Source organism: Chlorocebus sabaeus, chromosome 21, assembly GCF_047675955.1.
Source record: "Chlorocebus sabaeus isolate Y175 chromosome 21, mChlSab1.0.hap1, whole genome shotgun sequence".
NCBI classification, from domain to species: Eukaryota; Metazoa; Chordata; class Mammalia; order Primates; family Cercopithecidae; genus Chlorocebus; species Chlorocebus sabaeus.
The window spans coordinates 70,095,658-70,122,990 of NC_132924.1; the positions used below are offsets into that span (position 1 = coordinate 70,095,658).

At 32.6% G+C, this 27,333-nt stretch overlaps 1 protein-coding gene across 5 annotated transcripts in view; it reads left to right on the forward strand.

Annotated features, from left to right (window-relative positions):
* PCLO (piccolo presynaptic cytomatrix protein) overlaps window positions 1-27,333 on the forward strand; it is a 408,305-nt gene that overhangs the window by 312,052 nt on the left and 68,920 nt on the right. For 2 of the 5 annotated variants that reach the window (XM_007982336.3, XM_073009170.1), the window contains exons 11-19: window positions 3,106-3,214; window positions 3,720-3,787; window positions 4,859-5,073; window positions 8,850-8,900; window positions 12,065-12,189; window positions 15,059-15,085; window positions 22,806-22,899; window positions 24,106-24,177; window positions 26,338-26,518. In XM_007982336.3, the coding sequence (XP_007980527.3) occupies window positions 3,106-3,214; window positions 3,720-3,787; window positions 4,859-5,073; window positions 8,850-8,900; window positions 12,065-12,189; window positions 15,059-15,085; window positions 22,806-22,899; window positions 24,106-24,177; window positions 26,338-26,518 (942 nt within the window). Of the gene's footprint in view, window positions 1-3,105; window positions 3,215-3,719; window positions 3,788-4,858; window positions 5,074-8,849; window positions 8,901-12,064; window positions 12,190-15,058; window positions 15,086-22,805; window positions 22,900-24,105; window positions 24,178-26,337; window positions 26,519-27,333 lie in introns of those variants that run through there. The other 3 variants (XM_073009167.1, XM_073009171.1, XM_073009172.1) reach the window with 3 other exon arrangements.

Sequence of the window (27,333 nt, forward strand, 5' to 3'; positions counted from 1 at the left end):
CTGTTAAAAGCTATTAAAGGCCAGGCATGGTGACTCAAACCTGTAATCCCAGCACTTTGGGAGGCTGAGGCCAGTGGATCACTTGAGGTCAGGATTTCAAGACCAGGCTAGCCAACGTGGTGAAACCCTGTCTCTACTAAAAATGCAAAAACTAGCTGGGAGTGGTGGTGGGTGCCTGTAATCCCAGCTACTCAGGAGGCTAAGACAGGAGAATCACTTGAACCTGGTAGGCAGAGGTTGCAGTGAGCCGAGATCATGCCACTGCACTCTAGCCTGGGTGACAGAGCAAGACCCTGCCTCAAAAAATAAATAATAATAATAATAATAATAATAATAATAAGCTATTAAAATAGATACTTTCAAGGAATTTAATTGAAGTCTCATCTGTGCACTTTCATCCCTGAAATTTGTAATAATTTAAATACTTTAAATAAGTATTTAAATAATTTAAATAAAAGAAAATACAAATGTTTACTCATAATACTAAATAATAAATGTAATTCACATGGGTACTATTTTCCAGAAAATCTTTCTAAAATGCAGTGTAAAAAGCTGTCTTGAGATAGAAAATGCTTACATTCAAACCTATTAAATGATAAAATACATTATTGAACATTCACAGAGCATAATAATTTTCAACAAATTTTTGCATGCATTTTTAAATAGTTTATATAATTTTACAATTAACAAATATTTTTCATATATATTGAAATGCCATATTTAATTTTCACACCTACTAGGACCTCTTTTGAGATAAACAAGGAGTGATTTGTTATACCTGTACATCATTCATTATTTTAATATGGCTCATAGAATTTGTAGGAAGATAGACAATAGAAAAGGGAAATATTACTAAATGACTGTGTTCAGTGGTCATCTTCCCTATGGTGTCTCACTGTAGGCAATGAGCCAGGATAAAAAAATTGTCCCAATCTTTTGAACTGCAGCACTGAAACAACTAGGGTGGGAAACTGAGGTGGGGCAAAAAGAATTTCCATTGGTGTATTGTGGTATGGAGCAGATCATGTAGTTTACAGTGTCAGGTATATATCCAGGCAAGACCCTAGTTATCTGTATAATTTTTTCAGAAATTTTATTAACGATAGTAGTTTTTTAGAAGCATTTTTTAAAATTTTACATGATAATTATGTTTTGTAAATTTGCCCTTTTATTTTGGCACGTGAAGAATGAACAGGTAAATTCAACAGAAAAAGCATGAAAATAAGTGACTGTTCCTTCTCATAGTATGTGCTCCTGCAGAAATGTGACAATGCAATTTCTGAATTATAATAACTTTGAATTCAAAATCATCTGTTTATTAATGTAATCTTCTTCCTTATTTTTTTTAAAAAGTGCTTTATTTTCCTCTTTCAGCGTGCTATATTTTTCTTTAGTGGTGTTGTCACTGTCTTTTACATAATTTTCTCATTTTATATGTACAACAGCCTGGGATTGTTGAAATAAACCTAAGGCCCATCTGAAGATAAAGTTTCCTTGGAGTAAGTTATAGAAAAGTCATTCTTGTTTGTGTTATTGTGAGCCTTTTTATGGACTTCTTTTACTATTTGACTATAGTTTAAAAGCTTTTCCCTTTCTTACTTGCAAATGATAATATGCTTTCTAATATATATCATAATCATTAAAACTTTTAAAGATACAATCATGCCATGTTTAGAATTTTCCGTTGGAGCCAATGATGATTAATAGGTAATTTCACATAGGCATCTGTGAAGCTCGTTTTAAACCTAATGGTTCAGACCAGGCATGGTGGCTCATGCCTGTAATCCCAGCACTTTGGGAGGCTGAGGCGGGTGGATCATTTGAGGTTAGGAGTTTGAGACTAGCCTGGCCAATGTGGTGAAACCCTGTCTCTACTAAAAATACAAAAACTAGCCAGGCGTGGTGGCACACACCTGTAATCCCAGCTACTTGAGAGGCTGAGACAGGAGAATTCCTTGAGCCTGGAAGGCGGAGCTTGTGGTGAGCAGAGATCGCAACACTGCACTCCAGTCTGGGCAACAGAGTGAGACCTGTCTAAAACAAAAAAAACAAAAAACTAATGGTTCAACAACATAAGTGTAGTATTTAGACATTTTTCTCAAATAAAGCTGGTAGAGTTCACAAATACTTGAGCACTACCTTGGATGGGTTCATCTACTATATATATCCAGTTCACATAGCTGCATGTCAGAACAATGTGAATCATGCCACGCATGGACCCCTCAATGACTTTGACAGCTCACATAAAATGGACCAAAGGAGCTAGATGTAAAATATTGAAATATTAATTATGTTATACTTTTATTTTTTCTGTGAAATTATCTTTTTAGATAGGAAAAATGAAATGCCCTGACCAGGTCAGGCCAGACCAGCTACATAATTTATAAAACCCAATGCAAAATTAAAATGTGGGTTCTTTGTTCAAATGTTATTAAGAATTTCAAGATGACAACAGTAGAGCATTAAACCAAGCATAGGCCTTTCTGAGCACAGGGCCTTGTACTGGTGCACAGGTCACATAGCCGTGCAGCTGCCCTTCCTATAACATTCCTAGTATTCCTCAATTCAGGGATGTCTGGCATGCAGTGAAGAAAAGGGCATGAAGTGGCATTCTATTTCATCTGGACAAAATAGAAGCTGCAACAGTTCCTGAAATGGAGAAATCCAAATGACTTTTTTCTACTACTCCCATTTCATGATAAAATACCAAATACATTCTTCTAGTAGCTTGTTCCCCACAGAAAAATTATATTGGGGGTTCTAATTGTTTGTTTTATTTCCTATACGAAATTGGTCTAAGCAGTATACATTCAATAATGTTTTTTATGGCAGTGTGAACAGAATGCATGCGTTTGATAATACTAAACAGATTTTCAAAAGCAAAATTTTGCATGTTGTATTAAATATATTTTATGTGTTCAGGTAAGTTAATGAGATCAAACTACATCATGGTTTTGGTATTAATGTTGCAGAGAACTTGGAACTGATGTTCTCTGAAATGGTGTGCTGAGTTGACTTCTAAATGCAAATAAATGTCTTCGATGCCCTATGTACCCAGACTGGAGATAGCACACATTTGATTTTATATTCAATTTGTCTTTTTAGGGATGCAAGTATTGGAATGGAATGGAATTCCCTTGACTTCTAAAACATATGAAGAAGTTCAGAGTATCATTAGTCAGCAAAGTGGGGAAGCAGAAATATGTGTAAGACTGTGAGTTTTTCCCCATCTTTCTGTTTCCATTTTTTGGCTATCCATGACTCTTTTAATTTAAAATTGTTAAGGTGGAACCTTTGCCAGTTAGCAAGATTTTCTGTAATTATAAAATAAAGTGAATCAAAGCCTAAAGCATAGAAAGAATTCAGCTAACTTAGTTTCTGATGGTGTCAACAGCCTCTTCCCTTTCATGCTTTTATGGAAACGTGCTTCATTTAAATGAAAGCCTGAACCCATTTAGATTTCATGGATATGTATTTACAAATGAACTTACACTTAATTCATAAAGATTTCACCTTAAATAATCATTTTTATCAGCTCTGACTTTTAACAGCATTGCAACTATATATTTGGTTAGGAGGGTAAGCATGCTTTGGAGTTGCTTTATATCATTAACCACTTCTCATTTACCTACTGAAAAAAATTAAGGGTAGTTGGAAAAAAGTGCTGTTTGTCTCAGATTTCCTCAATATCTTTCTTAATGTTTTGTTTTAATTTTTAGGGACCTCAATATGCTATCAGATTCTGAAAATCCCCAGCATCTGGAACTTCATGAGCCACCAAAAGCTGGTAGGTAAAAGAAATTTAGTTTCAACTGTAAATAAAGAGGTAGATATAGAAGTAGTTGGAGAGGCAGATGTAATTGTAGATGAAGATATAGACATAAACACAGATATAGACAGAGATAAAGTTATGAATAGATTGTCAAATATATTTATATAATTATAAACAAAATCTAGGGCATTGTAGCTACAGTTTTAGCATTCTGGGGAAATAAGTATTTGCATGTTAGTCCCCTTAAACAAGTTCACGTAAAATCCTTGCTGCATGAATTCACAGTTTTAATTCTTTAAATATGAATTCATCCTTTGAAAGTAACGCTTGGAGCCATTTCTTTTTGGGTTTACATAATTTTTAGAGCATACTTGATTCTTTTTAGAATAACTGGGTTTTAAAAAAATCTTATTTCTGAACCTTTTCATTTCCTTTTTATAGTAAACAAAAATCAACATGTAATTTCATAAGTACACGGTGAGATAGATTTAACTCTTTCTTTGGATAACAAATATAATCTACAAATTTGTTAGATCTATTGTAAGATTAAAAATATCACCTTTTCCTATGTTAAATAAATTTTTGTTGAGCACTTTCTACTCTTACAGCCACAATTCTAGTAGTCTGGGTTATTGCACTAAGCAGAATAGACCAAGTGCTATACGAATTTTAATACATTTGTAAATATAAATAAACCCATTGAAACTTTCCCCTTAGAAAATTTTCTCCTTAGAGAAAGAATGATGTAAAATTTAGGGAAGAAAAAGCAGCTAATCATACAAATTAAGTTCCAATGGATAAAATAGGATATTGCATCATTCAAACAATTCTCTATGTAAAATATTAAAAACATTTTTCTGAAGATGCAACAGGAACTTCACTATTCCTCTGTAATTCAGCATTATGTTACTCTTCTCAGAGCCTTGTAGACTTCCTTGGAAACTGATACATAGAAGTGCAATTAAGTTAATTTCATTTTTAAAGTTTAGCTTATTTTATAAGTAATGTTTTACCTTTGTCACCTAGAACTCACATAGTTCCATGGTATTATGGAGAAGTATGTAAATCTATTTCATTTTGTTGTAGTGGATAAGGCGAAATCCCCAGGAGTTGATCCTAAGCAGTTGGCAGCAGAACTCCAGAAGGTTTCACTACAGCAGTCACCGCTGGTTCTGTCATCGGTTGTTGAAAAAGGATCTCATGTTCATTCAGGTCCTACATCAGCAGGATCCAGTTCTGTTCCCAGCCCTGGGCAACCAGGGTCCCCCTCAGTGAGCAAAAAGAAGCACAGCAGCAGCAAGGTGAGGAGTGTTTGATGTGACCTCTGACCCACTTGTTTTCTAGCTCTTTATTCAGACCAGAGATAGAAAATAAAACATCATTTTCTAAAGTATTTTTCTTATGATTTCTCATTTCCAAATGATCTGTCAAAACAAGAAACATTTTTTCTCTTCTGAGTACAAAACTCATCAAGATGTACTAGGATGATGTATTTCTAGTATTTCTACATCTTTTAAATATTTCAGTAGTTATTATGAGGAACTTGAAAAATGTCTCTTATACTTTATATTTTCTGGCTCTCTTTGTTGTTGCATGTATCTGAGCTTTGTATATAGAATATTAGCTTTGCATCTTTTAGGAAACAAAAGGTACATATTACATTAGATTTTATAATTAAGTAAAAAGGACACAGCGATAAAGAAAATTTAAGATAATAACAAACAAGGAAAACCCGTAACATATTATCACCACTTTGAACTTTATCCTCAATTCCATATTAAGAATTTTTTATTGATGCAAATCTTCATTCGAAACAAATGCTTCCAATGCTGTTGTTTCAAAGTGCCAGGGAATTAAAAAAAAATAAAATTGTTTTTTAACCTTATAAAAAGCAAAGGAAATATAGACAATTTATGATTTCCCTCATAGATTTGATTCTTAAGAAAAACTATCCCTGTAGTTGATAAATACATGGGAAAAAAAGTGTCTTTTTGTTTAAACATGAATAAAGGTTTGTCTTTATGTAGTGAAATATATGGGAAGGACAGGCTATATATGCTCAGGTCAAGTGACCAGACATAAAAAATAAAGTTTGTTTTTTAACTATAAAAATACAGCAGATGTCACTAAAAAGAGAATCCTTTTATTCAGAAGCAAACAACAAAAGTAGGTTGACCTTAATCATTGCATCATAAAATGATTTGTTTGAAACTAAATATAGAAAAGCTTCATAAACAAAGTAATTTCAAGGACAGTTAGACTAAATTTTGAAATAAATTTTAACACAACTACATTTTACCACAAGCAATTATGTGCTAATTTTGAATAATTACTTTATAGAGGCTCTATTTTGATAAGCATTTAAAAATAATTCATAAACTAGCCAACTAAAATACCAACATAATTAATACTAAATTCTGTTTTGTAGATGTTTCTATGTTATAAAAATATAATTTGAACATATTTGAAAACAACTTCTTTTTAAATTAAGCAATTAACCATCTCATACAATATTGCTTATATTTTTAAATTTTAAATTATTTTTAATTAACAAATAAAACCCATATATGTTTATACTGTACAGCATGAGGTTTTAAAATATGTATATATTGTGGCCGGGCATGCTGGCTCATGCATGTAATCCCAGCATTTTGGGAGGCCAAGGCAGGCAGAGCACTTGAGACCAGGAGTTTGAGACCACCCTAACCAACACAGTGAAACCCCATCTCCACCAAAAAATATAAAAATTAGCCAGGTGTGGTGGCTCATTCTTGTTGTCCCAGCTACTCAGGAGGCTGAGGTGGGAGAATCACTTGAACGTGGGACACGGAGTTGCAGTGAGCAGAGATCACACAACTGCACTCTAGCCCAGGGGACAGAGTGAGACTCTGTCTGAAAAAAAAAAAACCAAAAAGAACATGAATACGTTGTGGAATGGCTGCATTACATTGAGCTAATTAACATGGATTACCTCACTTATTTTTTGTGGTCCAAACACTTTAAATCTACTATTCATTCCTCTGAAGTATTTGGCTTAAATTTTTTTTTTTTTAAATCTACTCTCTTCACAATTTTCAACAATATAATACATTTACTATTAACTGTAGTCACCATGTTGTATAAGAGAGCTTTTAACTTCCCCCTAAGAGAAGTTTGTACCCTTTGACCATCATTCCAATCTTTCCTTTTCTCTTAGCCCCTGGTAACTACCATTCTTCTCTATGCTTCTATAAGTTCAATTTTGTTAGATTCCACATATGAGTGAGATAATGTGGCATTTATCTCTCTGTGCATGAATTAGTCCACTTAACATAATGTCCTTCAGGTTTATCCATCTTGTTACAAATGACAGGACTTCCTTGTTTTTTAAGGCTAAATAGTATTCTGTTGTGTATATATAATACATTTTCTTTACCTCATAATCAATTGATAGACACTTAGGTTGGTATTATATCTTGGCTATTGTGAATAATGCTGCAATGAACCTGAGATTGTTGGTATCTCTGACATACTGATCTCATTTCCTTTGCATATATGCTCAGCAGTGAGATTGTTGGATCATATGGTAGCTCGATTTTTAATTTTTTTGAGGAACCTCCATACTATTTTCCATTATGGATATATCAATTTACAATCCCAACAACAGTGTGCAAGCGTTCCCTTTCTCCACATTCTCACCATCACTCACTATCTTTTTTCTTTTGGATAACAGTCACTTTGACTGGGGTGAGTTAATATCTCATTATAGTTTTAATTTGTATTTCTCTGATGATTAATGTTGTTGATTTTTTCTATACCTCTTAGTCATTCGTATGTCTTCTTCTGAGAAATGTCTATTCCAAATCTCTGCACATTTTTAATTCAGGTTATTTGTTTTCCTGCTGTTGAGTTGTTTGACTTTCTTGTATATTTTGGATATTAACACCCTGTCAGATGTATGGCTTGCAAATATTTTCTCACATTCTGTAGGTTGTCTCTTCACTCTGTTGATTGATACAATCAGCTGCTGATTGGCTATGCAAAAGCTTTTTAGTTTGTTATACTTCTATTTTTTATTTTTGCTTTTGTTGCCTGTGCTTTTGGAGTCATGTCCAAAAAATCTTTTCTCAGACCAATGTCATAGAGCTTTTCCCTTATGTTTCTCTCTAATAATTTTAAATTTTCAGGTCTTATATTTAAATCTTTAATCTATTTTGAGATGATTCTTGTACATGGTGTGAGATAAGGGTCCAATTTTATTGCTCTGCATGTGGGATGTCCAGTTTTCCCAGTACTATTTATTAGAGAGACTATCCTTTGCCCATTATGTGTTCTTAACATCTTTGTTGAAAGTCAATTGACTGTAAATGAATGTGTTTATTTGGGGGTTATCTATTGTGTTCCATTCCATATGTCTGTCTGCTTTTATGCCATACCATGCTGCTTTGATTACTATAGCTTTGTGGTGGATTTTGAAGTCAAGTAGCATAATTCCTCTGGTTTTGTTATTTTAGCTCAAAATTGCTTTGGCTATTAGGGTCTTTTGTGGCTCTAAATGAATTTTAGGATTGTTTTACTAGTTCTATAAAAATTTCTTTGGAATGTTTATAAAGAAAGTGATTGAGTGGGTGATTCACTCTGGAAGGGAGCCGGGAGGTGCTGAGCATTAAGCAAAGAAGTAAAAGAAGGACTTTTCTACCTTCTGTGCTCCTCAGCAGTTCTTGTATTAAACCAGTCTTTTACTTGATGAATGTATTTTAAACATTACTGTATAGATCTTTAAAACCTGTAAATACTTAATTAAGTGCTTTAAACCTAAAGTGTTCATTTTCTTAAGTAATTGAAAATACTGCTGGTATAAAATTACAGCTTCAAAGCAGGCTTACCAAAATGAAAAACAGATTTATGCATCTATAAAATTAAATGTGTATTGAGAACCGTAAGTAGACACCATTATTCTGAAGCAGCCAAATGGATAAAATATATTTTCCAAGCAGTTGCTCTGACCAAATAGAAACTAATTTCAGAAGAAAGCCGAAATGATAAATTCTGTGAATAATGTATCTATTAATGCAATATGTGTTCTTTAATATTACAGCCTACCGATGCAACAAAGGTTGTCTCTCATCCAATTACGGGAGAAATTCAGGTATGAAGTTTTTTAAAAAGTCGCCATTATATAACCTTTTTTAGTTCTTCTGCCACTGGTTTATTGAAATTGTAAACACACTGTTAGGATTTTTCTTATTCTGTAACATATACAGAACTGTAAAGGAAAAATGTAATTTTATAGAATAGTATATTAATACAAATATATGTTTTATGAATTCCAATCATAGCTGTGTATTTCTATACTTTGAAATCTGCCTGGTATCTTAGCAGTGTCAGCATGTTTTGTGCCTCAGTTTCTTTATATTTGTCTAATGTATTTTAAACATAACAGATTCTCCTGGAAATTTGAAGTTTCCTCTTTAAGAGTTTCATAAGTCTACTGGATTTTTTCTTCTTTTAATCAAAAATTGCTTTAAAAATCGCTGAATAGTTCTTGTAGAGAAGTATTTTTCATACCATGGGTCATAACTGCTTTGTAATTTATAAAATTAGTTTAATAAATTTTCATCAGGAAAATAACATAAAAGTAGATAAAGAAAAATATATAAAAATAAAAAGATTATCATATTTTAAAATTCTCTCTGTGTGTTTTGATATTCATATATTTCTAATTGTGAGTCATAGTAAAAAAAAAAAAAAAACTTTAAAACCTGCACCTTAGGTGATACCAAAAAGTATTTTAGAGTGAATAAGAAATAGTATATAGAAAGAATTAACACTACAAAATAGTAACTAATTGAAAATAGTATGTTCCAGATGAAAGAGTAAGTGTTAGCTGCATCTCTAATACATTCTAGAGGAAATTTTCACAAAAGACTTCACAAAGGATAACAGAAACTTGAATTAATTTGAAGATAAGCATAAAGAAAGGGAGATTATATTCCTAGGAGAAGAAACAGTACAATTAAAGGTACTGTTGTCCGAGAGTAATGGTTGAAGAATCAGCTTTGAGAAATAGGTTAATACTAAATTAAAAAGAACCTTGAACATAATCCTAAGAATGTTAGCCACTATGTATATACCATGATCTCTATTTTGGAGTAAGAGAGAGGCTATTCGAAAAGAATGTGTAATAAAAATTCATATGGCAGTGACCTACAAGAAATATTATAAAGGGAAGGACATTGAGGCAAAGAAACCAATTAAGTGATTATCCAGGAACCCACTACAAAGCAAAAGTGGAGTATGAGTGTGGAAATGGAGAAAATGTGCAGAAGGTTGACACATTACTAAGAACAAACTAACAGTACTACCCTGATGACCTCCATCCTCCCGATCTGGCTGTTTCTCTGCTATTTCCAACTTCCAGAAAGCCTATTTTTCACTGACCTCATCCTTTGTCGTTTCACAAGCAGCAAAGAAAATGCTAGAATTTCTGATTCTTAATAGCCTTCTTTCTCTTTCCTACTATTTTGAAACTTCTGTCCTTGAACTAGTATTTCTTTTGGACTTTTTTTTTGTTTTTATTGTTGTTGTTTGTTCTAATTTTATTTTGCTTTCCCTTAAGGAGTAAGATGTAATTTTGTAGTTGAAATTTACCCTGCTAGTATTTCTTCTTAATTTGGGGGATATTTTCTTAAGGCAGTGATTTCAATTTATTATTTTTATTATAATAATTATTATTATTAATTATTATTATTTTCTTTTAGCAAAGGCTCATTTCTAATGAAACTTTATGTAGACACCCAAACCACAAATCTGTCAGCACTGGAGTCGCTGTGATTGAAGATTGCTGGGGCATTCCATTCTCTCTCAAAGCTGACCCTGAGCAACTCTAGATGTTTCCTAAGGCCATACAGAGCAAATTTTAAAAAGCACTCTCTTCGGGTGGCCTGCAAGTTTTCATTTCAATAAGAAATGGTTTGGGTGCTTCATCACTTAAAAGAGGATTCCAAGGCTGGCAGAGAAAGGAGAGAATGGGGAAGTGTTTCTCTTTAACTAAAGATCTGGAAGCTGTTTGAAATTTCAGTGGTATTAATTACAAGTTATTTTATATTCTATATTTCCGTGCCAGATTATAGCATACAGTTGCTGCATGATGCCATACAGTTCTAAACTCCCCATTTCTCCTCTTCTTTAATGGTACTTTGTTTTCTTTTTCACTGTGCTTTTATTACAGTCAGGGACTCTAGTCTTTTCTGGATGGAGATAAGCAATTGAAGATGTATTTTCTGACAGGAAACATAATAAGATCAAAATTATGCTAAAATGAGGATTTATTTTCATTATGAAGTTTTACAGGAAAGTATGACTCATCTGAGTTATCCTATTTTAAATATAAATGCAGCATGTCTGTTTTATATGGATTATTTTAAAAGTAGTATTTTTCTATATGGATTTGCCCTTGAAATATGTATCCCTTCCCCTCTATTATTTAATAAACAAAAGTAACATCAAACAGAATTAAGGTTTATTCTTAATGATGCCGAAAGAGTCTTTCAATTGTAAAAGAAAAAAAAAATGCTTAACTCAATTATTTTGAATTATGCAGTTTTCTCAAATATTTGTTTGAATTATGTCTTTTAGTATTCAGCCACAATTGTGCAACAGCCAGTAAGCATCTGTAAAACAATGCCTCTTCTTTCTTCAGCTTCTAAAATTAAAAGAAAAAGAGATTATTCTAGTATCTCACTCTATTAGGAAAGCTGGTACCGAAAGGTATCCATAGGTTTAATATCAGATAATGTAACATAAAAAAGAGGTAGTAATCTGTGTATTCTTAAATATTCTTACATTTCAGTGCCGACAGCTTTATCTTTAAATAACAGTTCCACCCCACTGCTAATTATTTGGCAAAATGCAAAAATACTTTATAATAACTTACCAATTAGTTAATTTCTTTGAAAATTCTGGAAATTGTTGTTAATAAACATTAACAACATTTACTATTTTCCTAAGTTAGCAATTTAATTAAAAAATATAACCAGCATTCTAACATATGATTTTCCTTCTAAATAAACTTTAAACAGGCCAGGCCTTTTCACCGTGGAAAGAATGAACAGCATGTTTGCTAGGAATTAAAATATACCTGGGAGCTCTCAATTAAATTAGACATTAACTGTTCTGTTTGGCTTCAAATAAAATGAAAATGAAAGTTGATGCTTCTTACAAGAATTTTCTTAAAAACCTATTAGTAAATATTGAATGATAATGTATAACATGCTTTAAAAAACTTATGGAATATTTTTCTGTCTCCTAAAGCTTCAAATTAACTATGATCTTGGAAATCTCATAATACATATTCTCCAAGCAAGAAATCTTGTTCCTCGAGACAACAATGGTTATTCTGACCCTTTTGTGAAAGTGTACCTTCTTCCAGGGAGAGGGTAAGTAAAATGAAGAAGTATTTCATCTCGTGTTTTAAAACAATAGTATAGTGTTTTCTACTCTTTAATTTCAGCACCTCATTTTAATTAACTTTATTATCTTTTCCTTACTTTCCTCCTCCACACGTCATATTTATCTATTTCCAATTAGTAAATAAGGTGGAATTAAAAACTTATAATTAAGCCTTACAGGGTTCTAGAAGAACAGTGATCAAAATGAAACCAGCCTTCAACAGAGCAAATCAGCCTTTCAATTCTGGAAATCACTCCTGTGATGAACTATCAGATTCACTATGAAATCATTTAAGGAATTATTTGTGTCAAAGTTAAAGAATTGGCTTACCTTCCCAAATTTATCTGAGAAATCGATATTCAAGGACTCACAAGTTACTGTTTATTTTTATAGGACATGTGTATTTCCCAATATGTTAGTGTTGATTAAAGGGTTCCCTGATGCATCCTTATTTATAGGCATATTTCCAAATCACTGATTTAAAAATTATAAAATAACACAAAGTAATATTAGAAGTATTGACTTTGGTAAATAAATAAAAAATGTCTCTTTTAATCTCTTGTGTGATGTATAAATTGTTGATATAGTCAAGTGTTCTTTGGAGATATTTAACTTTCACATAAGGCAAATTGCTGTGATCTGGTATATAAGTCAGTACTCAAGTATGGTTTCGAAACACTGATTTGAACCCTACAAATTATTATCCTTCACTTGAACAATTCATATCAGCCAAATTAGCAAGATGGAAACATAAGATCAACAAATGGAGGTAAAATACAAAGAATTTTGAGTTGGTAATTTAAAGAAACTGGTTTTATTTTTTATTCATTTTCCTTTTAATTTGTGGAGTGACATTTGAATTTTCCCTTTAACTTGGAAATTTTCCACTGTGGCACACACAAGTAGAAGGAATAACTTGACCCACCATGTACCCATCACGCAACCTCAACAGTTATCACTTAGTGACCAATCACGTTTCATTTTTCCTCATACCCTCCCTTAATCTAGATTATTTTGAAGTAAATCTCAGCTATTATAATTATTTCTGCAAATATTTTAGTATATATTTCTGAAAAATAAAACTCATTTAAAAATAACCTTAATACCTTGGATAAACACATATTTAAATTGTTCAAATAATTGGTTGGTTGCCTCATAATATTTTCCTAGTTGGTTTGATGATCTAATTGATATTTACAGAATATACTACCCATCAATAGCAAATTACATATTCCCTTCAAGTACACATGGAGCATTCACCAAAATAGACTATTTTCTAGGACATAAAATAATTTCTGGCAAATTTAAAAACATTTTAATTATGTGAAGTGTATTCTTTGACTGTAGTTGGTTTGTTTAAAGAAGATCCAAATTAGAGCTATACGCTGAACTTGAATCTGCTGCTTAGTATTTATATCACCACAGGCAGATCACCAATTTCTTTGAAATTCAGTATTCTTGTCAACCCTGAGAGCCAAGGTAGGCAGAATCATCATGTTTAGCTTGTCAGGAGAACCAAATTAGATAATACTCAGAAAATAATTTTTAAATTGCCAGGTGCTATGTCAAAGTTAGTTCACAGCTTTTAATTTCATCCTTCTCAATAATTTTATTTTAAAAACTTGGAATTGTCGGTATGGTTGCTCTAGTTTTACTTTATTGAACATTTTGAAAACCCAATAATTTTATGTAGAGATTACCAGTAGTCACACAGTACAGGAAAAGGTAGTTTTTGTTTTATATTCATTCATTTATATCTATATATAGTAGTTGTAACTATAATTTGGCAATATCTCTTATAGTTTAAGAATAACAACAAGGCCGGGCGTGGTGGCTCACACCTGTAATCCCAGCACTTTGGGAGGCCGAGGCGGGTGGATCACGAGGTCAGGAGATCGAGACCATCCTGGCTAACCTGGTGAAACCCTGTCTCTACCAAAAATACAAAAAATTAGCCGGGCGTGGTGGCGGGCATCTGTAGTCCCAGCTTCTCGGGAGGCTGAGGCAGGAGAATGGCATGAACCCGAGAGGTGGAACTTGCAGTGAGCCGAGATCACGCCACTGCACTCCAGTCTGGGAGACATAGCGAGACTCGTCTCAAAAAAAAAAAAAAAAAAAAAAAAAAAAAAAAAAAAAAAAAAAAAAAGAATAACAACAAACTGATAACTTCATTCTGTGTTTGATGTTTGATTTGAGTCATTAGACCTTCACTGTTATTTATGACAATATTATGATACAAGGGGAAATCACTGCCAAGGATTTGTCTGTAATTAGCATTTGTAAATGAAAGAATGAAAATAAAGCATTGCTGTTTATATTCTATATTCTCTAACGATATCCTGCAATACAGAGTACCTACCTTTTATTTATTACAGGATATGTGTCAAGTAGAATGTTACAAACTTAAAGAATCATGAAGGACAGGCAGGTAACACGAATCTGTCAGTCCATTCTGGGGTGAGCAACAAGGAATGGTGGGAACCATGGTGAAATGGAGAACAAACACCCCACCTAAAGCTATCCTCCTGTGGTTTGACAAATAAAACATCCCTACTTGGTGAGGTTTGACTCAAAGGCAGCTAATAAGCTGCTCCTATTCAATTCCTAGGTCTTGCTTTCAATTACACTCCTAATTATTAGACAAGCAGAGGCCTTGGAATGTATTACACTTGCAAGGTATTATTTTCACTGTAATTCTAGCATTATTTTCTGCCTCATGTCATTTATATGTTATGGAATAGCTCTTCTAGTTATTATTTTCATATTTTCTTTCTTATTTCTGTTCCTAACTATTTTCTTCCTATCTTTTCTACTTTTCTGTTTTACCCTTCACTCTCGCTCTTGGAATCAATGCAGTCAAGTCATGGTTGTCCAGAATGCAAGGTAGAGTTGTTTCTCTTTCAGTGTCAAGCTATGCTGTTATGCCTTGAGTTATGCTTTTTGCATTTTTATGTACATTCACTTGCACTTCAACATGGGCTGTAACTTGTATTTTTCTACATGTTTGTATATATTGAATCAGCACTACAACAAATTGTTCTGAGCATATTTCTAAATAGCTTTAGCAGATGTGTGCGATAGAACACAGAAAAGTAGAAAATATCAAAAACATAGAACGATGAATAAAATATATTATTACCATGAAATTAGACATAACTGAAGTCTCATTTATAATCTATTCACTAAAACTCATTTAGCTTCTCACATAATAATCATGAGTTCTCTTGAGTCTTCTATTGAAATAAAAATATAGTCACTTTTCAAAAGTAATTAATGGATCTTCTGGATGTCCAGTGCAGGTGTGTATCCCATCGGGTGCGGTGACTCATGCCTGTAATCCCAGGACTTTGGGAGGCCGAGGTGGGTGGATCATGAGGTCAGGAAATTGAGACCATCCTGGCTAACACGGTGAAACCCCATCTCTACTAAAAATACAAAAAATTAGCTGGGGGCGTGTTGGCAGGTGCCTGTCCTCCCAGCTACCCGGGAGACTGAGGCAGGAAAATACATGAACCTGGGAGGTGGAGCTTGCAGTGAGCTGAGATCGTGCCACTGCACTCCAGCCTGGGTGACAGAGTGTCTCTCTCAAAGAAAAAGAAAAAAAAGAAAATAGGTGTTTGAACTTGGTCCCTCACTTGAACCTATTGTTGAAACACTTTCATGCCTTTATAACTTCTGCCCCACAAAATTTCTGCTGTGCAATGTAGAATGCCATAATTGGCTTGCTGTAGTATATTGGCAACGAGATAATCTTCCTTTGTTCCCAATAGTAGGAGTGTTTTCTAATGCAGCTCATAACAAGTTGCATCATAATACTGTCAACTAAGGCAATTTCTTACTACATAGCCAAAAGCATTATTTTGCACATCTCTCATTGCATTATAAATTAAATGTGTCATTTAGTTGGAAAGGCAAATCATGTAAGATCTGTAGCAATAGGGTGATGAGGATTTTAATCCCACCCAGATTATTAATGGTACAGCATTCGTTTTTGTCTATGACATTAAAATTTCACACATTTACTACTAATGAGCTGTTTCCCAAATGAGGCTATTTCTGATTTTTAAAAGCATAAATATGTAAATATTTCAAACAACAGGATTAGTTACCACAGCCTTGCTATTGCCCAGAAACTTTTTGTTTCCTTGCAGCCACATAATTGTGGCAAACAATATAATCGACACTGTGATAGATTCCTCGTTATGGCTGGTTCTCTCATCACAGAACACAATCCAGGTCTCTCAGGCTGATATGCAAAATTAGTTTTGTTTCAAAGAAATAGTATTATTTTTAGAACAGATATTATTAATCACATTATTCAGAATCTCCCTATCTTTTATATATAGAAACTTAGGGGAAATTATCAGAATGATAGAGATTGTATTTAACTAGAAAAGAGAGAATATTTTATAAATTATAAATAATGGCATGTCTTAGATAACTGTTTAAAAGATCTAGAAGCTACTCTCTTGTCTTTCATTTAGAAATCACTTTCACCATGTCTTTGAGAATTGTCAGTGTAAGAGGGAATTATATTGACAAGGTACTGACATTTTAAGTTAGACTATAGAAGCCAATGAGTGAGGTCCTTAAGAACTTGCATTTGAATTTTAGCCCTGTCACTTAGAAGCTGTAAGATTTCTCTAAAACTATTTTTCTCTTCTGCAAAATAGGAATAATAACAGCTCCCTTCGCAGGCTTTCTGTGAAATACATGAAATAAATACATCAAAAGTGATAAGCATAATGTCTGGAACATAATAAGCTTTCAATCAATGGTAGTTGTTATTATTATTGCTAGGAACGTGTATCATACATTTTATGTAACCAATGGTTAGTTATCTCTGCAACAAAAAGGTACAGAATGCTTGAGCTACTGAATTATTTAAAAATACTATGTAGAAAATTAAACAACTTTCTTTAATAATAAAATGTAATACATCTTTCATTCTTAAATTAAAAATGAAGTCCTGTTAACTAGTTAAAAATTACACTGATCTAGTTTCCTTGTCTTCTTTATTTTCTTCTTCCCACCTTCTGATCAATATACTCAAACTCTGAAGGGCCAAATGTCAGGCAAGATAAGGTGAGAGAATGACAAGGAAAAAGTCTGGGTCATGCATGAACTCAATACTTTCTCTTGGATAATTAAGAAATGGAAATGAGCATACATGAAGGGCCTCGTTCTGATTTTCTCTCATCACACTGTTGAGCAAAGTGAAAATATTTTCTCGTTACTGAGATTTTGTTATAAATGTAATAATTATTTTTAGCTATCATTATATCTGGAAGCCCAGTTCCTGGCTGAACCTTTCTCTAAACAGCATTGGTAGCCTATCAAAACATTTCCTCTGGGACCTATGGAAGGCAGGTACAGGTGTTGTGTATATTTACAATATGATATCCAAAACGTATTTTACTTCAATAGATTTTAAAGGAAAACAATATACAAGCATGTTCTAAGGATCACTGAACATTTACTTAGCACAGACTATGTGTCAGACACTGTGCCAGGTGCAGGGGTTACAATTGACAATGTAGCCATAGTCTCTGCCATTAGAGAGCAAAGAGGAAAATAAAATGATAGACAATAAGCACACCATTACACCATTAAACAGAGCTTACAAAATGGGATACAGGTTGTACTTTTTCTAAATTAAGAGAAGCAACCTCAGAGGAGTAATTTTGAAAAACGTGTGTGTGTGTGTGTGTGTGTGTGTGTGTGTGTGTGTGTGTGTGTGTATAGTAAGTTTAGTAAAGGAAAACCAGATAAAACATTAGAAATGAATACCTTCAATGTCTTAGATTATTTTATAGAAGTAGATCCACCAAAGAAGTCTTCAAATTTCATTATCTTTTCTCAATTTTTCTTTTGAAATTAAAAAATATGTACATAGAAACTGTTTTCCTGCTGGTCTTGAGTAGAATAATTGAACTTCAAATACTTTTTCAGACAGCCTTAAAAGTAGTTATACCTATGCATGACAAAATAGCCAATAAAAACAAATAAAAAAATAAACCACCAGTACTTTGGGAGCCTGAGGAGGGCAGATCACGGGGTCAGGAGATGGAGACCATCCTGGCTAACACAGTGAAACCCCGTCTCTACTAAAAATACCAAAAAATAAAAAAATAAAAAAATAAAAAAAATTAGCCGGGCGTGGGTGGCGGACACCTGTAGTCCCTGCTACTGAGGCTGAGGCAGGAGAATGGTGTGAACCCGGGAGGCGGAGCTTGCAGTGAGCCCAGATCGCGCCACTGCACTCCAGCCTGGGTGACAGAGCCAGACTCCATCTCAAAAAAATAAACAAACAAACAAGGCAAAACTTCAAGGGGGTGAAGTTTTAGATATTTTTTGATAAACACCATGTCCCATCTTTATGTATTCAACTTTTTATTTTCCCTTATTAATAAACTTCTTTGATTATTAGATATAATTGTCCTAATTTCCCTAATGTTAAATCATTAATGTAATCTTCCCTCAAGAGAATATAGTGTGTTTACTAGACAAGAAAGGAAAGGGAGGATGAACTCCACTTATTTCTCAGCTTGACTTTATGCTCACATTCAAGAATCCCCCTGTTTACCTGCCTACCTTCAACTTGTAAATCCACAGATTTTGATATGACTATTTTGTGTAGAGTTTTAAATTGTGTTAAGTGGCAACACAGTTCACTGAAATTGTGTACGATATGATCAGAGCATGGTAGTTATAAAACAAGTGTTATTGAAGAATGGCTTTGTGTGACCAGCTCTGTGTGTCAGGAAATGCAAGTGCAAAAAATACTGCAAAGGCTTTCATTGGTGTTTAGGAGCAAGCTGTTTTTACTTTCATTAATTCTAAAGGCAATGGATGTTTTAGGTCTGTAGAGAATTGGAGAATCAAACTCATTACTATGATTAAGATAGTCTATTAAAATGAACATTTTAACTTTTGTCCAATCAGTTTAGGTTATTTCTAAATGTATATGGTCAAACATCAGGTATTTATCAGTATTTATAATAAGTAGGCCTAATTGTTCCACAACACTCGCTTAGGATGTACCGTTCAGGATTTCCCTAGGCAACTCTAAAGATGGCCTAACTTGCTCATAATGTTTGTAATGTGTGTGTACACATTATACATAATTTATATTATATGTATAAACATTATATATTTAAATTGAGATGGAGAATTTTAGATTATAAAGAAGACAAATTCGATACTTCAGGTAGTGAAGCCTGCAATTAAGAAAACAGAGGGATGTCACATTTTATGATGGGCCTAACCAACTGAGTTCATATAACATTTATTTAAGAGCAAAAAATCAAATTAACTATGTTTGAATCCTGGTCCTACCAGTTAATAACTATGTAACTTTGACAATATGCCTTAATTTTTCTGAGCTTCAAGTTTTCTCGCCTATAAAATGGAATAAGAAGTAATACCTGTAAAATGGGGTTAATATGAGTATTACATGAGTTAATACATGAAAAGCACTTAGAACTTTACCAGAGGAAAGAATAGGCATTTAATAAATGTTAGTTATGATTTTAATATGCTTACTTTTAAAAATGCTTTTCATGCATTAATTAAATACATACTCATATGTCAATACAATACAAGGGTTTTTTAGTTGATAGAGATGTACAATTCCTGATACGGAGTTGGCATTCAATAATTTTTGCTAGGTGTATAAGTGAAAAAAAGACTAAATGTGGATTTGAACAATTTGAATAACAATTATTCACATGTATGGATTAAGAAAAGATAGGGACTGATAAATCCCTTCAAAGATACTTCAATACTACTGCAGACTATTTTAATATATACTGGCAGACCCAGAACTTTAGTGATAGTACATGGGTTTGCATTTGGTATTAATTCCCATCTTGTTAAACAAATTGCATATTTTTTAGAACTTAAAAAGCATTATTTTATTACTGTTCAGTATATTAGATAAATCTTAATATGGTTTCCATAACCTCACCACCTTGGTAAGTAAGTCTAAAACAAACAGAGGCTTTAAAACTCATACTACCATGTGTTTGTTTCCTATGTATATTCACATAGGAGAATAGCCATGATTCTCAAGTAGCAATCCACGTTTACTATTAACTTAAAAGTAGTCACTAATTCTTTCTATGTCACTATCAAAGTTATTAACTCTTTCTATATATTAATTTCTATGTATTATTTCTGTGTAGACACTTTTTTGTAGACACGAATTCTATCGCCATCAAATTAAGTCATTAATTCTATGTTACCATCAAAAAAGAATCCAAAACTAAATTTAAAGCAATGTATCTTACTAAAAATTTTTGAATTTTTCATTATGAAATATTTCAAGTTTACTAAAAATTATAGAAAATACCCTAACAAATATCTGTGTGCTTGCTCTCCAATTTTGTCAGATCTCAAGATTTTGCTATATTTGTTTTAGATGTTTTAAAATAAAAGATAATACCCGGAGGCTCTCTGAAATCACTTCCCTGTCCATCAAAAAAACTCACTAAATTGAATTTAATATTCATAATTTACATGTTTTCTTACAGTATTAATATATGTATGTCAAATATACATATATATATGATATGTAATCGTATTTCACATGATTTTATCTTTGTACCATTATACCATACTATATTAAGTGTTTGATCAAAACTTTTTTCAAGATATATCTATCTTGATATATGGAGGCTTTTAAAATTTATTTAATTGATTTTCAGTGCCACTTACTATTTCATTGAAATGAATATATCAAAATGTATTTATTCTTTCTTCTATTGGCTTACTATTGAAATAATGTTACAATTAATATTCTTGAACAAATTTCTTGTTCACAGGTAGGAGAATTTATGGTAGAAGTGGAATTAGTAGAAATTGAATATTTGGATGTTTGGGTATATAAACTTAAACTTCACCAGATATTGACAAATTTATCTAAAAAGTCTATATAGAAACTTCCTATCCACAGTCTATGAGAGCTCCTCTTTCTTTAAATCATTGTCTGTATATTTCCCTAAAATTGTTTGTAATTTATCTTGAGTGACAACTGTCAAATTGTGTACATTCAAATTGGTTGAAGTGGGAGGAACACTGCTTTATTTCAATTGGATTCAGCTCACAATGGCTGACTTGTGAAGTGTTATGAAACACCAACTCGGTGCTTCTTAATCTTGGCTACACATTAGATTCACCTCGGAACCTTCAAAAATTCTAATATTCAAGCCTCATCCCAGACTAATTACATGAGACTTTCCTTCGGGGTGTAAGCAGGGGTAAGAGGGAAGTGGGTGAAGGGTTGACTGACCCACCTCCCACCACCAGAACTCAGGTGATCCCATTATGCAGTCAATGTTAAGAATTACTTCCCTTGTATCTGACTGGTAAGAAAATAAAATCAGAGAGACAGGGAAAGTACTTGCCTGTAGGCCCATCTTTAAAAGTAAGTGGTGAGCTGGAGTTTGATTCTCAATAGCTTTCTCTAGAATGTGTAGGTAAATTAGTGGCTGGGGAAAATTTCCAGGCATCCAGGATATGGCAGTATTTGAGACCAGGAATGTAGCAAGAGTTAGTTTGACTATAGTTTGGAATAGAACTACAGATTACAAGGGACAGGATCCAGCCCCTTTTAGGAAAGGCAACTTGTGAAGTCCAGACATATGTAAAGACTCCCAGACAAAGAGGTTGGTTTACAATACTCTAGTGTCCACCAGCGATGAAGTATTATTTAGAACGTGAGACATAAGCTTAGGCAGAAAATGCAGAAAAAAAGCAGTGAGAGTTAGAGAAACGCCTTGTCTGTGTGGGCACCATTTGGTAATAGCAAATGACAGTAATCTAATTTCAACCCTATCAGTTGGTGACAGCTATACATGTTCTGCCAGACTTAATTAGGATACGCTTTGAAAATTAAGTTGTTTTTAACTGTGTAGCATATAAGCTTCTAATTGGTGCTCAGAGGAAATGGAAAGTCAAGGATTAATGCAAATGTCCCAAGTTATAATAATTGAGGAAAGATTTTATTTGGTTCATCAATTGTAAAATAACATATTGACATAAACCAAAAATTTATATTTAATTAAAATTGCTTTATAACTGCATTAAATATACTTTACCAAGAGTGTTGGTAAATATACTTTAAATATCAGATAACAAGTGTTTATGGAATGTCAGCCACAGCAACAGCCATTCTTCATCTTTTTCTCAATCAGTACAGTCATTACAATGTTTTAGTTTTGCTTTTCCATACATGCGAAACTATAGGAAAGTTAAACACCAAATTACTGTTTATTGGGCAATAACATTGATGTTATCATTTAGTTCATATAATTATCTCCTACGTTCAGGAAAGAGTAAGATTTCTAAATTATAGTATCGTTAGAACACCTACAAGCATTTCTTTAAAAAAAAAATCTTTAAGGCAAAGAAAACTACAAGCATCCAACATATTTTTAAGTTGTCACTGTGCATTCAGGGTTTAAGACATGAGGATGATGAGATAATTATATAGTGATTTGAAATAAAGTATCTTGAATAGTCTGCATGTCCTTTAGTTTAACTGTGAAGTCATCAACTAAGGTGAATAATCGAGATAACTCTTTCTTTTCTCCCAATTCAGTGCTGAGTACAAGAGAAGGACTAAATATGTCCAGAAAAGTCTTAATCCTGAGTGGAATCAAACAGTAATTTATAAAAGTATTTCCATGGAACAGGTATGTAAAGATTATTTCTAGGTGACAGAATTAGGCTAATATAAGTACAGTGATAGCAAAATTATTCAAAAATTGGATCTATATACATTTTGCCAATCAAACAGAAAAAGTTGAGTAAAATACATGTAAGAAATGTAGACAATGGAAAAAAATGAGTGACGTTTAAACATAGGGTGAAAGTAAATGTGCACATTTTGACAAAGCAGCCAAAACATAAACAAATAAAATAAGAAAACTAGTGGAATATTTTCCATTGATTATTTCGGAATTTAAAATTTTTAATAGACTAAGCCACAGTTATCAAATTTGAGAGGGAAATATATTTTCCAACTGGCTATATTTTGACTTTCATACACAGTATACAGAAAAAATAAGATTCAATGCATAGAACTGTATTACTCCACCAGACAATATTTTAGGATCTCATCTCTTTGCTAAATTGAGGCCTCCTAAGAATCTGGCATTGTGGTGCTAAACTCTATAGAAGAACACAAAATGATGACTAGTATAAAGGGTTATCACCACAGATAAATAACTGTAGGCAAAATTACACTAATGTGCTTCTGAAAATCTGCATTTTTATAACTTTGCTTGAGTAACAGACAATAACTGAAATGTATAAAGTTGAATTCAGAGAGAAGACTGCAAAGACAGTTCCCATGTAAACCAATTTACAAGTGAACTGTCTTTCAAAATGAGGTTCTTAATTTGTCTTCTAGTAGATTAATTTGATTACAAAAACAAAGCTGGATATAAATTATAATCTGGGTTTGTGAATTTAAAATAAACTCACCTGCAGAAATAAGACAATGCTACTAAGTTTTTTAGAAATTGCTGAAGCATCTAATCCAAATACTTCATCTATATAATACTAGACGTTTTTGCAATCTATGAATTTCTTATATTTAGAGTATTTATAAATTCTGATTTCTATTTTTGAAAATGAGTTGGGGATACAATAAATAAGAATTATCATTTTATTCACAAAATAATGTTCCATATGATCAAACACTAGAGTGCAAAATCATTCAAATTTTATGTAATATTTAATATATTTAAACTACATAGTTTTTGGTAAAATTTTAAGTATTTTCACATAAATGGAAGGAGTTTAAGGAAATAAAAATAAATATGTCTACTGTATATGTATAATGAAAATGTATGATGGAAAGATAGGTTAATTAGATTTCTATTTGAACTGTATAGCTCAAGAAGAAAACACTGGAGGTGACAGTTTGGGATTATGATAGATTTTCATCCAACGACTTCCTTGGGGAGGTAAGCCTCTGACTTCCTTTCCTTTATTTGCTGCTATGGTAAACCACCAATTAAAGCATGATGCAAAGCATATTTCTGAAGTTTGTAAGATAGCCATTTCTGCATAAAATCTTTTGGCAGATAGAATTTATTTCCTGATTTACTCTTTGAGTAGATTAATACCAACTCAAGAAATGATTTTCACTCTATCACTTGATGTACTTTATAATTAATTTCTAAGATGAAATTTTGTTTCAATAGGAAGATATGCAATCATACTGTGAGTCCAAATGAGATTTGAAGTAATAAATTTATTATATTATAAAATGGCCTGGACTTTTCAAAATGCATTTACAGGTTCTTTAACTGATTCGATGTGACATATTGCATTGTTATTTATAATTCAGTTTCCTGAGAAAAATTGCTGAAAACATTTTAAGAAGCAAAACTACAAGTAGGAGAAAACAATAAAAACAATTTTTACATTAACATCAAGGAATCAAAATAACCTAATTGTATGCCTGCGTCAGAATATCTCATATACCACATAAATACATACACTTACTATGTACTTGTAAAAATTTAAAAGTAAACAAATAACCTAATCATGAAATTGGTGGAGTGAACAAATCTTGTGATTTTTTAAATCTATTATATATACATACACATTGTTTATAGATATATACACATTGTTTATAGATATGAACATAATACATACATTGTTTATACATAGGAACATTATATGTATAATGTAGATATGTACACATTGTATAATGTAAATTATATATGTTGTATATATACATATATTATACATTGTATATACATATATAATACATTGTATACCTGTGTATATACATACAATGTATATGTGTCTATATATACTATACAGTGTATACAATTGTATGTATAGTGTATATATGTTTATGTACACATTATATACAATGTATATATACTATACATATATAATATATACTATACATATATAATATATATACACACACATATTGTTTAGTGTTCTGCTTAGGGTAGAAGTTATTAATGAATATTAAAAATAATCTCCAAAACCTACAAAATATGATATCCTTTTGATAGAGATTATATAAAACGGTTGTGTAATCAAGGTGATAATGAGGCCTTGTTTGGTTGTTAAGACTTTGCACCTCTCTTTTCACCAAAACCAGAGCATTGGACCCTTACCTTCCAGCTCCATCCAGCTCTAGCCACTTGGACGAATCTTGATCTTAGGCAAGAGTACTCTAGATTAGTATTATGTCTGACTTTATGTCTCAAAAAAGTGACTTATTGAAGTCCTTCTAATTTATGGTCTTATGTTTACATGAGCCTAAAGCATATATCCATTGGTCTGGGTTTCATTTCTTTTTAGCTCATCATATCTAAGATGTCAGCAACTGCAAAATGCACCAATGTACTAAGAAAAAGAAAGTTGCCAATTAAACCACGACAAAATGTGTTAGTCATATCCCTATTTCAAATGTGAACTCAAGTGTGTTTTAAAATAGAATAAATAAATTTATAATTGCAACTTTCTCATTCTTTTCCAGTTTGTCCCTTTTGTGACTAAAATCAAACATTTTTCAAGGTTGCTAGTCCAGTTTAAGATTAGAATGAGTTATGAGTTCTTTTTTTTTTTCTTTTCTGAGACGGAGTCTCGCTGTGTCGCCTGGGCTGGAGTGTGGTGGCGCGATCTCAGCTCACTGCAAGCTCCACCTCCTGGGTTCACGCCATTGTCCTGCCTCAGCCTACCTCGTAGCTGGGACTACAGGCGCCCGCCACCAAGCTCGGCTAATTTTTTTTTTTTTGTATTTTTAGCAGAGACGGGGTTTCACCATTAAGATTAAAATGAGTTCTTACAACAAAAAGAAGTTTTGTTTTATGAACAGATTGACTTGTGACCCTTTTAACATCATATCCAAATAATTTATTTGTCAAAAATTTTATACAGTTCAGTTCAAGCAAACATTTATTAAGCATCTAGTATGTAAAAGACGTTGTTTCCAGTATCATTGGGAAGAAAAATGAAGAAGAAAGAATCATCATCCTCAAAAGTTATACTGTATTCCTTGGTTTATATCCTTTAATAAATTTTAGAACATACAAAAAGTAATGAATTAATCATACTTTAGTTCCTAAATTTCATTGATTTGTTACACTTTTTTTCAGGTATTGATTGATTTATCTAGCACATCTCACCTCGATAACACTCCAAGGTGGTATCCTCTCAAAGAACAGACTGAAAGCATTGATCATGGCAAGTCGCATTCCAGTCAGAGCAGCCAGCAGTCCCCAAAGCCATCTGTTATCAAAAGCAGAAGCCATGGTATCTTCCCTGACCCATCAAAGGGTAGGAAATATTTTTTAAGCAGAAAAAGCTTTTTGTCTATTTGTTCAGTCTGTATCTTCTTAGTGTGAGTGTTTGTACATTTAACATATATTAATAGACTAGACATGACTGGAAAATACTTAATATAATGTCATGCAAAGAGTGATGGATGTGGAGTCAGGAGAAATGGCCTATATTCTCAGATCATCACCCATACTTAGGTGTAGGACTTTGTAATCTTCACTTCTCTAACTGTCCATTTTCCAACATGTAAAATGGAGGAGGTTGGACTATATGAGCTGTTTGGTCTATTCCACCTCAAAATCCATGATAACATGATTTCAGAAAATGCATTTGGGTATTTCATAAAGATAATATAAAAATCCCTACTGGTTCATTGACTAGACATAATCATCATTACCATTAAGGTATAATCCTTCTACTTGTTGAATCTCTGGTTATCCATAAATATTGTCTTACCCAATAAATATAATTTTGCATGCTACTTTTTATTTATCATACAAAGAATATTTTCCCTTGTCATCAAAACAATTGGTATGCTGAAATTTTCTTAAGTCTTTCCTAAATGTTGAACTCAAGCTAATTTTTTAATAATTATTATTATTTTTTAAATAACAGTGCCATACATTGGGTTTGACAATATGCAAATATGCACGGCACTCTCATTCAAATGAGCTTTTCCTTTGAGAGGTTCATTACCAGCTGTCCTACAACACAATATCCTCATCATAAACTGAGTTACTGCCTCTGTGGGATAAAACGTGTGGTACCTTACCTACATATACTGAACTATTTATAAGTATTAAATATAATTT